Below are 13,595 nucleotides of genomic sequence, written 5' to 3' on the forward strand. Positions count from 1 at the left end.
AGAATAGAATGGAATACAATAGAATAGAACGGATATATATTTTTATTCAAGTTTTTTACATGCGCTTTTGAATCGTCAAATAATTGAATTTACCAGTTATAGGTACTTTTAGTTGTAACAACTAGTTGGAACTAGCAACGGCCGAAGCCTCCCATCAGACTAGACCAAAGACAACTTACAAATTATAAATTCCCAAATTGCCCCTGCCAGGAATCAAAGCCGAGAATCATAAGATCACACCACTCATTAATGCATCAGAGACGTCGTTGTTTATTCATTTCTTGTTTCACAATTATCAATTTATCAATCAGGTCTCGGACAATAATCACGTCTTCACTCGACCAAGGTCACATAAAGAATGAGGCCCGTACATTGACCGAGTGCAGTGAATTCGAATTTCGAATGCGTGTTGCATTTTTTTTAAATTCCGCCAATTAGTAATGTGAAACCGTTATATAGGGCTGCCAAAATCTTAAGGGTCGATGGCTTACTTTGATACTTGAATTATTGCATATACATATCTCTCATCATCACCATCATGATCAACCCATCGCCGGCTCACTACAGAGCACAGGTCTCCTCTCAGAGTGAGAAGGGTTTTGGCCATAATCTACCACGCTGGCCATGTGCGGATTGGTAGACTTTACACACCTTTGAAAACATTATCGAGCACTCTCATGCATGCAGGTTTCTCCACGATGTTTTCCTTCACCGTTAAAGCAAGTGATATTTAATTAATTAAAACGCACATAACTCCGAAAAATCAGAGGTGCGTGCTCGGGATCGAACCCCCGACCTCCGATAAGAAGGCGGACGTCCTAACCACTAGGCTATCACAGCTTCTAAATTTCTCTACATAGTATAAAACAAAGTTGCTTCCCGCCGTCTTCTGTCCATCTGTACACTTATCTTTTAAACTACGCAACGGATTTTAATGCAGTTTTCATCAATAGATACGTAGTCTCTGTCGTTGAGACCGACAAAACGTCACATAGATATGAGTGACAGAGACAACGCTCTACAAAGCCGAAATCCCTTTCTAAAGGGCGATGTACAATACTTCCTGCCGGCCACACTGCCTATATCATCAGGTCAATAGTCTTATATCAAACACATGTGTCTGTTGTCTTTATCATTCCTTATCAGTAACATTGTAGCTACAAAACTATAGCACGGTAATGTTATCTATATACAGTATTCCAACTTCATACAAACGGGCGAAACGCGAACTATACCTACGCGCCTCGATCTCGCGGTGCGCTCGTGGTGCAGCCAGTCGCGACTGTGCCGCAGTGACGAACGGACGGTGTTTTGTTTTTATAATAACCGCGCGATTTTTTCACTAAAAATAAGTTCAAGTACATATTTAATATGACAACTACATATTTAAACACAAAGTAGGCGAATGTAATTAAAATGCCGGAGGCGGGCAGCCCTATCGCATGTTTACGTACCGCGCTGCTGTAGGTATTTATTTCAAAGATACGGTCGAGTTACAATACTGTATAGATAACATTACCGTGACTATAGTTTCATGATAATAATGCAATCAAATTGTTTTATAGTGCGCGCAAAACAAATAATCCAATCTGAACACGAGGCGTATCACTGCGCATTGATTTTTAGGGTTCCGTGGCCGAAGGGTGCCAACTGTCCGTCAGTCCGTCAGTCAGTGGGCTTTATCTTGTAAACCATAATAGTGGTTTTGGAAGTCGGTTTTTTAAACAATTTTTTTAATACCATTTTCTTTTCACAAATTTTACAATGGTAATAACTCACATCAAATAGTTGTCCGCAATTTCGTTGAAGGTCGAACTTTATAGGGTTCCGTACACCCGAATGAAAAAACGGAACTCTTATAGGGTCACTTCTGTCTGTCTGTCAGTCCAGTCAATTTGCTTGTCATGATTTCAAAATAATAGTTAATCGTTTGAGTCAAATCACATACTTTTTAGGGTTCCGTACTTCAAAAGGACAAACGGAACTCTTATAGGATCACTTTGTTGTCTGTCTATCTGTCAAGAAACCTACAGGGTAGGTACTTCCCGTTGACCTGCCAAATTTTATGATTCTAGGTCAATGGGAAGTATCCTACAGGTTTTGATTGCCTTGACGGTCTTGACAGACAGATAAGACAACGTCGTGATCCCATAAGGGTTCCTTTTAGGAGATACGGAACCCTAAAACGGATAAAAATTAAGAGTGTTAACATCTTGTTTACATTTCTTTGTTCACGATAAAATCAGGGTGATATTCGTGATATTACAAACTCCAAGAAAAATTACAAAGATAAGATAAAAATTGCCCACTGATTTTACAATCTTAGATAAATAGATAGTTTTGTTTACAAAACAAAATATCTATGGATATCTACTTATTCATCCCAATTTGACCTAATCAACATCACGACCCATCGCCGGCCCACTATTGAGCACGGGTCTCCTCTCAGGCTTTCATAGACTTATTGAGACAACCACATCACTGCAGGCGTTACGCCATAGTCCATTAAGCTGGCCAAGTCTTTGAGAACAGACTTTCGGCAGACTTTAAGAACAAGTCAAGAGTGAATAGGCATCTTCTAGGCAAGCGCGCTCCATCTTAGGCTGCATCATCACTTGCCACCAGGTCTGATTGAAATTTTTAAAAAAAACATAGACCTTTGAAAACATTATGGAGAACTCTCAGGCATGCAGGTTTCCTCACGATGTTTCCTTCACCGTTAAACCAAGTAATATTTAATAGCTAAAAAGGTAAAACACACATTACCTACCTGATAAAGCTAGAGACGCGTGCCCGGGATCGAACCCTGAACTCTCTGAATAGGAATATTTAAGTAATACAAATGTATTTTGGTGTAAAATCTTAAAGTTTGTTTAAATTTATTTACTTACTACAATACAAAGAAATATTTTTTTTATATCTAAATTAAAAGTTAAAGAAAAAACCGGCCAAGTGCAAGTCAGGCTCGCGCAATGAGGGTTCCGTACTACAGTCGTATTTTTTCGACATTTTGCACGACAACTCAAAAACTATGATGCATAAAAATAAATAAAAATCTGTTTTAGAATGTACAGGTGAAGACTTTTCATATGATACCCCACTTGATATAGTCACTCACTTCGAAAGTTGAAAATACTAATGATTCATGAAGTACGCTGAGAGCATTACATGAATATGTCATTCAATGTTCTCAGCGTACATATTCAAAATCCTTTGATTTTTTATCGTTTTGTATTTTATGTCTTTTTTCTTGTACCTTCATTTGTATTTCAATTTATTATTAATTATCTAGTTAGTGTAAGTGGCACTGCCGTTCTAATAAGATGTAAAAAATAAAATAAAATGACCACAATTTAATTTTTTTTGTGTGATCTAACCCTAAATTCACGGTTCCCCAAATGTCAGCTATAAGATCTACCTACCTGCCAAATTTCATGATTCTAGGTCAACAGGAAGTACCCTGTAGGTTTCTTGACAGACAGACAGACAGACAGACAGACAGACAGACAGACAGACAGACAGACAGACAGACAGACAACAAAGTGATCCTATAAGGGTTCCGTTTTTCCTTTTGAGGTACGGAACCCTAAAAACATTAAATTAAAACTAAATTAATTGTTTAAATTAATTTTTTGTTCATACTTACTTACTTACTTCAAAGGTTTTTAACCGAACGAAAACAACACAAAGAAAGTACCAGGACAATATAACACACAAACAAGTGTATAGATCCGAGGTTGGGTACTTGGTACATAAAACTAAATGTAGTATGCCTTCGAAGGTCAAAGGCACCTAGACGTCTCGACGGGTCAACGGCCTCACAGAGCATAAACTCTTAACTGATATGGGTGCCTGGTAATTTTAAATCTTGCGCGATGAAAGTTTGTTTATTCATAACAAAAACTTGCCTGGCTCACTACTGAGCATGGGTCTCTTCTTAAAATGAGAACGGTTTATCCCATAGTTGTACCACACTGGCTAAGTGTGGATTGGCAGACTTCACACACCTTCGAGCACATTATGGAGAACTCTCAGGGCATGTAGGTTTCCTCACGATGTTTTACTTCACCGTTAAAGCAAGTGATATTTAACTTCTTAATACCAGGGATCGAACCCCCGACCTCCCGAATAGAAGACCGATGTCTTAACCACTAGACTATCACCGCAACCGCTTCATAGGAAGTAATCTCTTGAACCACTGAACCGATTTTAAAAATTATTTCACCAGTAGAATACTACAATATTCTTGAGTGATATAGGCTAAATTTTATTTTCAAAAAAAAATTAGAGATCCCTACGAAAATTGTAATAAGCTACCCGTGCGAAGCCGGGGCAGGTCTCTAGTAAATAAATAAAAATTAAAAATAAATAAATAAATCATTTATTTGCAAGAACATTGACGTACAAGAAAGGTTGTATACAAATTATGTATAGTATAATGTACATTTGACTAAATTAATACTGAGCAAATATTTTTAGAGAGAGAACAATGAAGTTTCTAATTAAATTAAATTATTAGGTATAGTGCATTCAAAATAAACTGGCGTGTTTCCGCTTGAGATCGCCATTAGCAATAACAATAGGATTACATTCGACATGCCACGTAAACAATAGGGGTAATAATCAAAGACTCATAGGGGCTCTATGAGTGTTTGGTTTATTACCCATTCATTTTTAAAGGAGCCTGTTCAACCTCACAGTGTTGAAACTTTTCTTGAATTCACCTGCCATAACTTAATCCTATTGTTTTTGTCCTAATGACGGTCTCAAGTGGAAGCACGCCAGTTTATTTTGAATGCACTATACATACTTATACTTACTGGTACCCCAGAGATGGGAAGAGAGCGAGAAGACGGCCACAGAGGAGATGGGAGGATGACCTGCCAAAGGGTTGGCGCGGACTAGCGTTAGATAGGAAAAAATGGAGAAGTCTAGAGGAGGCTGCTGCTTCACTGAATGATATCAAAATAGTTTTCATAGAAAACCTTCAATGGATTAAAAATAAATGTCAAATGAGCTTTGTGGTTCTGTACTACAGTCGTATTTTATGACATTTTGCACGATAAATCAAAAACGGTTATGCATAAAAATAAATAAAAATCTGTTTTAGAATGTACAGGTGAAGACCTTTCAAATGATACCCCACTTGGTATAGTTATCTTACTTTGAAAACTGAAAAAACTAATTATTTGTTCATGAACACATTTTAATTATTTTTTGTGATGTAACCACAAATTCACGGTTTTCAGATACATTCCTTTACTTTTGCTATAAGATCTACCTACCTACCAAATTTCATGATTCTAGGTCAATGGGAAGTACCCTATAGGTTTTCTTGACAGACACAACAGACAGACAGACAGCAAAATGATCCTATAAGGGTTCCTTTTTTCCTTTCGAGGTACGGAACCCTAAAAACTACTTTAAAGGGTCTAAAGCACGCTGCAGCTCTATTTTATGCAACGCCCTCTGGTGTTCCAATTTCTCTACTTCTAATAACTCTTTGGTTTTATTGATCTCCATTAAACTTCTCAACTTTTCTACGGCTACCTCTTTTTCTAACATTAGAATGGAACGACGAATGCAGAAGAGTTCTTTTCTTTCTTCTTTCTCTTGTAAGATATTGTTTTGCCTTGTGGCGATGAGGTCAGTTGCCATCGTAGATGATGATAAGACAGTGTCGCATTCCACAGGGTATGGCACCTCTCCTGGCACATAGTCTTCACTGGGAGGTGGGCTGCCGCTGCCTGTTGACAGTCTACTTTTCATTTCTTGGGATTGGGCGTCCTTTATTGACCTTTTTAGTTTCTCCCAGCATCTTTTCAATTGTATGACTTCTCTCTAGAATATTACATTTTTTTTTAAATTCAGATACAAGTTAGCCCTTGACTGCAATCTCACCTGGTGGTAGGTGACGATGCTGTCTAAGACTAGCTGACAGAGTTCCCATGGGATTTTTGAAAACCTAATTCCACGCGGACGAAGTCGCGGGCATCAGCTAGTTATAGTATAAAATATTGCTTACCTTACTAACAAAATCGTGGCTATTATATTTTTTTTGTATCCTCTCCCACGCCTCCACTTTTAATTTATTGGTGGCTTTATTAGTTCGCTTATCTTCTACAACTTTTTCCCGTTTTATAAGGGAGATTAATAACTCCTTTTCTTCAGTTGAAAAAGTAATTTTTGCGGATGCAACCGTATCCACCGATGCCATTGATTTATAATAACAAACATCCAAAAAGTAAGGTTCTCAATTCGTCGTGTGTTGTTTTTACTAATTAATTATGTACTAATAAATATTCTATTCTCTATTCAATACCATGTCAATACCTAAACAGTATTATTTTAATAGAAATGTTTCCAAAACAAAAGCAAAGCGACGCGCGGCGCGCCAATAACACAAGATGTCAAAGTCACGTCAAACTTCAAAGCGACATTTTTAACTGGCTTTACGGCTCTGGGTTCTAGTTTTTTGAGTCTTGTCAAAGTGATATAAGTCCCGCAAATTGCTATTGCTTTGGAACCATATCTCATTAACATCGAAATGACGTCATTAAATAATAATATTAATAATAATTTTGGAGTCAGCCGAAATAAAAATATAGGTACCATCAGCTCGACACTTCAGTCTAGTGATGACGTCATTAAAATGGCGGCCACGGGTATTAGCAATTTGCGGGACGTATATCTATAACAAATTACATTGCCAGCTTGGTAACTGTACTGTACCCCACGCGACCCAAACCGGAGAAGTCGAATTGATCTCAATTACTAAATTGCGAGCAAAGACCCGCGCTATATTTAGGTACACTACTGAGTATCATTTTAGATCCATCAGGGACCAATTCGTGAACATCTACATATACATAAATATATAATATCATATATTGTTCCTATTTACAGTAGCCGGCAAGATATATTATACATCGACCTTTAGAAAGAGATAGCGGTTTCTTAGAGCGCTGTCCCTGTCGTTGAGACCGACAACGTCAGTCGTCGCATAGGTATGAGTGACAGAGACACCGCTCTACAAAGCTGAAATCTCCTTCTAAAGGTCGGTGTACAATATTTCCTGCCGGGTACATTATATGCACTGAAACTGCATAACAATCACTCGCGCCTTGGCCGGTTTTTTAAATTAATTTTAAGAAGTCGCGTCGTCGGTTAAATTTATAGTAAATAAATAAAAATCTTTTTTATTCAAATAAACTTTTACAAGTAGGTACTTTCGAATCGTCGGATGCATCTACCACTGGTTCGGTATATAAATAACCAAATATGGTCTGTAGTTTATGCCAAACCATCGGATCGTGTCAACTACGAGTCAACTCTATGGGTGCAATATATTATTTACCTAATACATTCTCTATTATGAGAGTAGGTAGGTATGGTTCGTCGACTCAAAACATCTCAGCTAAAAGTTCAACTATTGTTTTTGTATCATTGTAATTAAATTACCGTAAAAATACAGGTCATGTGTGAGTCGGCCTCGGACAGTGTTCCGTACAATACAAGCCGTCGGAAATATATGCGAATCGCTTAATGACGTTATGCAAATGTTCGCGCAACGAGGGTTCCGTACTACAGACGTATTTTTTACACATTTTGCACGACAATTCAAAAACTATGACACATAAAAATAAAAATAAATCTGTTTCAGAATCCTTTCATATGATACCCCACTTGATATGATTATCTTACTTCGAAAATTGAAAACACTATTAGTTCATGACCACAATTTTTTTTGTGTGATGTACCTAACCACAAATTCACGGTTTTCAGATTTTCCCCCTAATGTCTGCTATAAGACCTACTTACCTGCCCATGCTTCTAGGTAAACGGAAAGTACCCCGTAGGTTTCTTGACAGACAGACAACAAAGTGATCCTATAAGGGTACCGTACCTCAAAAGGAAAAACGGAACCCTTATAGGATCACTTTGTTGTCTGTCTGTCTGTCCGTCTGTATGTCAAGAAACCTACAGGGTACTTCCCGTTGACCTAGAATCATGAAATTTGGCGGGTAGGTAGATCTTATAGCTGACATTTGGGGAAAAAACTGAAAACCGTGAATTTAGGGTTAGATCACACAAAAATTAAATTGTGGTCATGAACTAATAATTAGTATTTTCAACTTTCGAAGTGAGTGTCTATATCAAGTGGGGGTATTATATGAAAGGTCTTCACCTGTACATTCTAAACCAGATTTTTATTTATTTTTATGCATCATAGTTTTTGAATTATCGTGAAAAATTTCGAAAAAATACGACTGTAGTACGGAACCCTCATTGCGCGAGCCTGACTCGCACTTGGCCGGTTTTTTTTCCTTTTAAGGTACGGAACCCTAAAAAACGCGCGATTCTCTAGTCTAAACACACGATAGCGCGCACTAAGCTTTGCAAAACACCTGCCAAGATATCGTTATCTGCCACGTAGTAGGCATTGGGTACGCATGAAGTACGTAATTGTTTGTTGAATGTGTCATGATCATGATCAACCCATTACCGGCTCACTGCAGAGCACGGGTCTCCTCTCAGAGTGAGAAGGGTTTGGCCATAGTCTACCACGCTGGCCAAGTGCGGATTGGTAGACTTCACACACCTTTGAGAACATTATAGAGAACTCTCAGGCATGCAGGTTTCCTCACGATGTTTTCCTTCACCGTTAAAGCAAGTGATATTTAATTACTTAAAACACACATAACTCCGAAAAGTTAGAGATGCGTGCCCGGGATCGAACCCCCGACCTCCGATTAGAAGGCGGACGTCCTAACCACTAGGCTATCACAGCTTATTGTTGAATGTGTACGACAAAAAAAATAACTATTAGGTAATGTATTTATGGCGTAAAACCATTTTCGAAAATTAAATTTTTAAGGTTCCGTACCTCAAAAAAACCGGCGAAGTGCGAGTCAGGCTCGCGCAATGAGGGTTCCGTACTGCAGTCGTATTTTTTCGACATTTTGCACGATAATTCAAAAACTATGACACATAAAAATAAATAAAAATCTGTTTTAGAATGCACAGGTGAAGACCTTTCATATGATACCCTACTTTTTATAGTAATCTTACTTTGAAAGTTGAAAATAGCAATATTTGTTCAAGAACACATTTTTTTTCTAGTATAACCACAAATTCACGGTTTTTAGATTTTTCTCCTCATGTCTGCTATAAGACCTACCTTTCTGCCAAATTTCATGGTTCTAGGTCAATGGGGAGTACACTGTACGTTTCTTGACAGACAGACAGACAACAAAGTGATCCTATAACGGTTAATGTCAGGTTTCGCAAATTACATTTTTAGGGTTTCGTACCTTTTTCTTCATTCATTTGACATCCCACACGATACAATAGCAAAAAAAAATTTAAAGACTCTCACTATATTGGATTTTACATCCGTCAGATCGATTTGTTTGTACATAGACTGCGAAAGTCATAACCCTTCCATTTGGCTTTGCCGGAGTCGGGTAAAAAAATAGGCATACCTTTAACATTTTAACCAGTTGCCTTAATATAATGGGCGATATAATATAAGTAGACACAATAAAAGTGGGCGTAGCCGCCTACACTTTGGGAACATATGGTTTCGTTTATGTTCGTCACGTCCTTGCCAACGCAATCTACTCTCGTATCATTTTAGACTAGCTTATGCTCGCGACTTCGTTCGCGTGGACTACACAAATTTCTAACCCCTATTTTATCCCCTTAGGGGTCGAATTTTCAAAAATCCTGTCTTAGTGGATGCCTACGTTAGTTTAATTATCAGCGAGCATAAGCTAGTCCTACTAATATTATAAATGTGAAAGTGTGGATGTTTGGATGTTTGTTACTCAATCACGCAAAAACTGCTGAACGGATTTGGATGAAATTTGGAATGGAGATAGATTATACCCTGGAGAGTGACATACTACTTTTGTCCCAGAAAATCAAAGAGTTCCCACGGGATTTTTAAACACCTAATACCACGCGGGCGAAGTCGCAGGCATCAGCTAGTTCTTCATAATTTGTGAAACACGTAAAATTGGACAAACATGCTGGACCGTTTACGGGGCCTCTAAGTGAGGGCTAAAGCATTATCTGACTAAAGTCTAGACTTGCATGAAACAGGCTTATAGGATAAAACAAGTGTACACTTGCACACCTTGTAAGCATTCTGTTAATACTGTTTGTAGGCTTAACTTGTTAAACTTGCTAATAGTTTATTTTTGTATTGCTGACTTAAAATACAAATACAAATACAAATCATTTATTTGCTGATTGTAGGTAGGTATATAAATAAGTTGTTAATTACAATTGTTCTTCTTTCGTGCATAAAAATAAATAAAAATCAGTTTTAGAAGGTGCAGGTAAAGCTCTGAAAACCGTTTTCAGTTTTTTTTCCTTATGCCTACTATAAGACGGTAGGTCTTACCTCTACCTACCCAATTTCATGATTCTAGGTCACTGGGAAGTACCCTGTAGGTTTCTTGACAGACAACAAAGTAATCCTATAAGGTAGATAGGTAAGTCTTATAGCTGATATTATGGGAAAAATCTGAAAACCGTGAATTTGTGGTTACGTCACACAAAAAAAATTAAATTGTGGTCATGAACTAATAATTAGTATTTACAACTTTCGAAGTGAGATAACTATATCAAGTGGGGTATCATATGAAAGGTCTTCACCTGTACAAACGAAAACAGATTTTTATATATTTTTATGCATCATAGTTTTTGAATTATCGTGCAAAATGTCGAAAAAATAGGACTATAGTACGGAAGTCGTTGCGCGAGCCTGACTCGCACTTGACCGGTTTTTTCCTTTTGAGGTACGGAACCTTAAAAAACTACTGTTTACGAAATAATGACCATTAGCAAATAGCATCAAGCTTGGTTACAGAAACCTATGAGCACTTTTATAATAATTGGTTATTAAATATAGACGTAATTGGTGTGCCATTGCATAAACTTAATTATACCTAGTTAGTATATTTTATGGTAATTAGATGGCAGTCTGGATCCTAGATAGTAGAATAATGATTCTATTGTTACTTGTTATGCTAATTTTGCAAGTTTTTGCAAAACAAAGATAAACTTGTTTACAAAAGTATGTTATTCTCATTTTATGTTGATATTTTGGTGGTAGCCTAATGATTAAGATAATATTATGTAATCTAAATATATAAAAGGCAAAGGTGACTGACTGACTGACTGACTGACTGATCTATCAACGCACAGCCCAAACTACTGGACGGATTGGGCTGAAATTTGGCATGCAGATAGCTATTATGACGTAGGCATCGGCTAAGAAAGGATTTTTGAAAATTCAACTCCTAACTGGGTGAAATAGGGGTTTGAAATTTGTGTAGTTCACGCGGACGAAGTCGCGAGCATAAGCTAGTTATCTATAAGAGGGGTATATGATCCCAGGCATGTGCCATGTACCTAATTTTTCGGTATCACTTGCTTTAACGGTGAAGGAAAACATGGTGAGGGGACACCTGCATGCCTGATAGTTCTCCATAATGTTCACAAAGGTGTGTGAAGTCTGCCTATCCGCACTTGGCTAGTGTGGTAGACTATGGCTTTCTGAGAGGAGAACCGTTCTCAGTAGTTAGCCATTCATGGGTTGCTGATGATGGTTTTGAGAAATTTTGTTTCACTAATTTTATTATTCTTACAGGCAAACTGACAAACAAATCTAGGTAAAAAAAAATGGTCCTAGGTCCTAGTAAAATTAAGTAGTTCATTTAAAAGTACCAGGAGATAATAAACAGTAGGTGAAATGGAAATCAGCTGTTGTATGATGAAATTAAAATCTCCATTTACAATTTGCTTCAAGTAAACAACGTATTAATTATTAAAAACGGATTATCTTCGTTGGGTTTTTAACGAGGTACCCAGTATTCTATTATCGCATTCCAACTAACCCCAAAGGTTGACGCATATCAAATAGACTGCCTACGAATAAATACCTAACTTTCCAAGGACACAGCTGTTGCAAAATAATAACTGCGCAATTTAGGAAGGAAACGATCGTACGCGTTGTTTACGTGTTTAAAATAGAAGAGAAATTACAAGAATAACGATTAATCATTCATGTTTCCGAACAAGGAACTTTTGTTTTTGAATCACAGTCGACTGCACTTTGTGTTGTGAGCCATTGTTTATTTATGAAAAAGGAATGTTAGCTTACCACTTAAATCTTCAATAGTATTCAGCTTCCGTGCAGCCATTCTCGCTTTTTTCGTCACAACACTGATGCAAAAAGTTATTATACAGATTATTACACTTTTAAAATAATGTTCCAAGGTATTTTTGCGTTGTAATTACAATAAAAACATTCGCGAAGAGCGATTTCGCAAGAAGTTCTTTGTTTTCTGTTTTGATTTGGGGTTGTTGACAGGAACGGTGCACGTCTCTGCACGTATAGTCGATTATTTGTTAGCCAATAGAAGAGCGTGACGCATATTATCGTCTTCTGATTGGATAAGGATTTGTAAACAAAAAAAAATGTTGCCGTTATCAAATATACGGCTTTTCATAGATAATGTTATTAATAGTACAAAATAAGAAAGTATTTAACTATTGATGTGCCTCCGGAAAACATACAGCATTTATGTATGAAGAAGCAATTATGTACTCACCGCATATATGCGCGCTTCATCCATAAACATGTATATTCCTATGCAATAATGTAGTTTACCTTACCGGATATAGGGGCGCTAGTGTCTCACCCAGCAAGGCAGTGAGCCGCTGCCATCTTGGATGTCATAGCGTTGTGTACTTTCGCCGCGTGCGCGTCGAATCTAAAATTATATCGTTAATCCGTCTTCCTTTGCAAAAAAAATATTTTCAATAAGTGCAATAAATGTGATAATACGGTGATCATGATATATATTTTCTTATTATTTCGTAATATTACCGTGGGGACATTTTGGTTGGACCCCACGTGCGCGAACAATGTCGATAGGCTACGTAAGCTAATCGATCTGGTGTTTCGCGCTTATTGGTGCCTGAGAGGGCTCTTGAAAAAGGGGATACCTCGACATCCAGCAGCGATTCAAGCAACGAGCAGGATTGAGAGTGACTCCCGAGAGAAACGGCGAGAAATTACCAGGTAACGATCGATCCTCGAATCGATGCGTTATACAACCAGGTGAGTTTTCTTACATATCTTATAATGCATCTACCATATTGTGTATCTAATGCAAATGAGATGCTAATTGAGAAACCAAATTAAACAAATGGCGATTTGGTTGACGAACGTGTCGACACCGACACCGAAATCTAAATCTGGATCTAGGTTTCTTAAATACAAGTTTTGGCGAGGAAAAGTCCCAATGGTTACCTATAATCGGTTATTGAATCTATTTATTTTATGTACAAAGTTAATTGAGTGCAATTTAAATTTTACGCCAGTGAATCGAATGATAACATTTTATCTCGCCCACGTGGCGAGATGTTGGTTATAACAAGACATTGGTTAAATTGCTCATTTAAAGGGGTTTCGTAAACTGAAAATAACGGAGAACTGTACTCACTAAACAATAGCTAACACTTATTTGGCCCCACTGAGGACATCATGGCCGTTACCACCAATGCTTTATTATACC

General features: G+C 37.5%; 2 protein-coding genes across 3 annotated transcripts in view; both read right to left on the reverse strand.

The window, feature by feature from the left end:
* Positions 1-6,761, reverse strand: part of LOC138404429 (uncharacterized) — a 223,631-nt gene extending 216,870 nt beyond the window's left edge. The window contains exons 1-2 of one of the 2 annotated variants that reach the window (XR_011238372.1): positions 6,026-6,761; positions 4,986-5,841 (exon numbers count right to left, since the gene is read on the reverse strand). Coding sequence is in view for 1 of the 2 variants with exons in the window: in XM_069508305.1 (XP_069364406.1) it covers positions 5,419-5,841; positions 6,026-6,217 (615 nt within the window). In the remaining variant the exon portion in view is untranslated. Of the gene's footprint in view, positions 1-4,198; positions 5,842-6,025 lie in introns of those variants that run through there. The other variant, XM_069508305.1, reaches the window with a different exon arrangement.
* The window catches only part of BNIP3 (BCL2 interacting protein 3), a 38,338-nt gene extending 25,934 nt beyond the window's left edge, over positions 1-12,404 (reverse strand). The window contains exon 1 of the mRNA XM_034982843.2: positions 12,176-12,404. Coding sequence (XP_034838734.1) covers positions 12,176-12,215 — 40 coding nt within the window. The 5' untranslated portion in view covers positions 12,216-12,404. The remainder of the gene's footprint in view (positions 1-12,175) is intronic.
* Positions 12,405-13,595: the final 1,191 nt, after the last annotated feature.

This window comes from Maniola hyperantus, chromosome 28 (assembly GCF_902806685.2).
Source record: "Maniola hyperantus chromosome 28, iAphHyp1.2, whole genome shotgun sequence".
Classification (NCBI taxonomy): domain Eukaryota; kingdom Metazoa; phylum Arthropoda; class Insecta; order Lepidoptera; family Nymphalidae; genus Maniola; species Maniola hyperantus.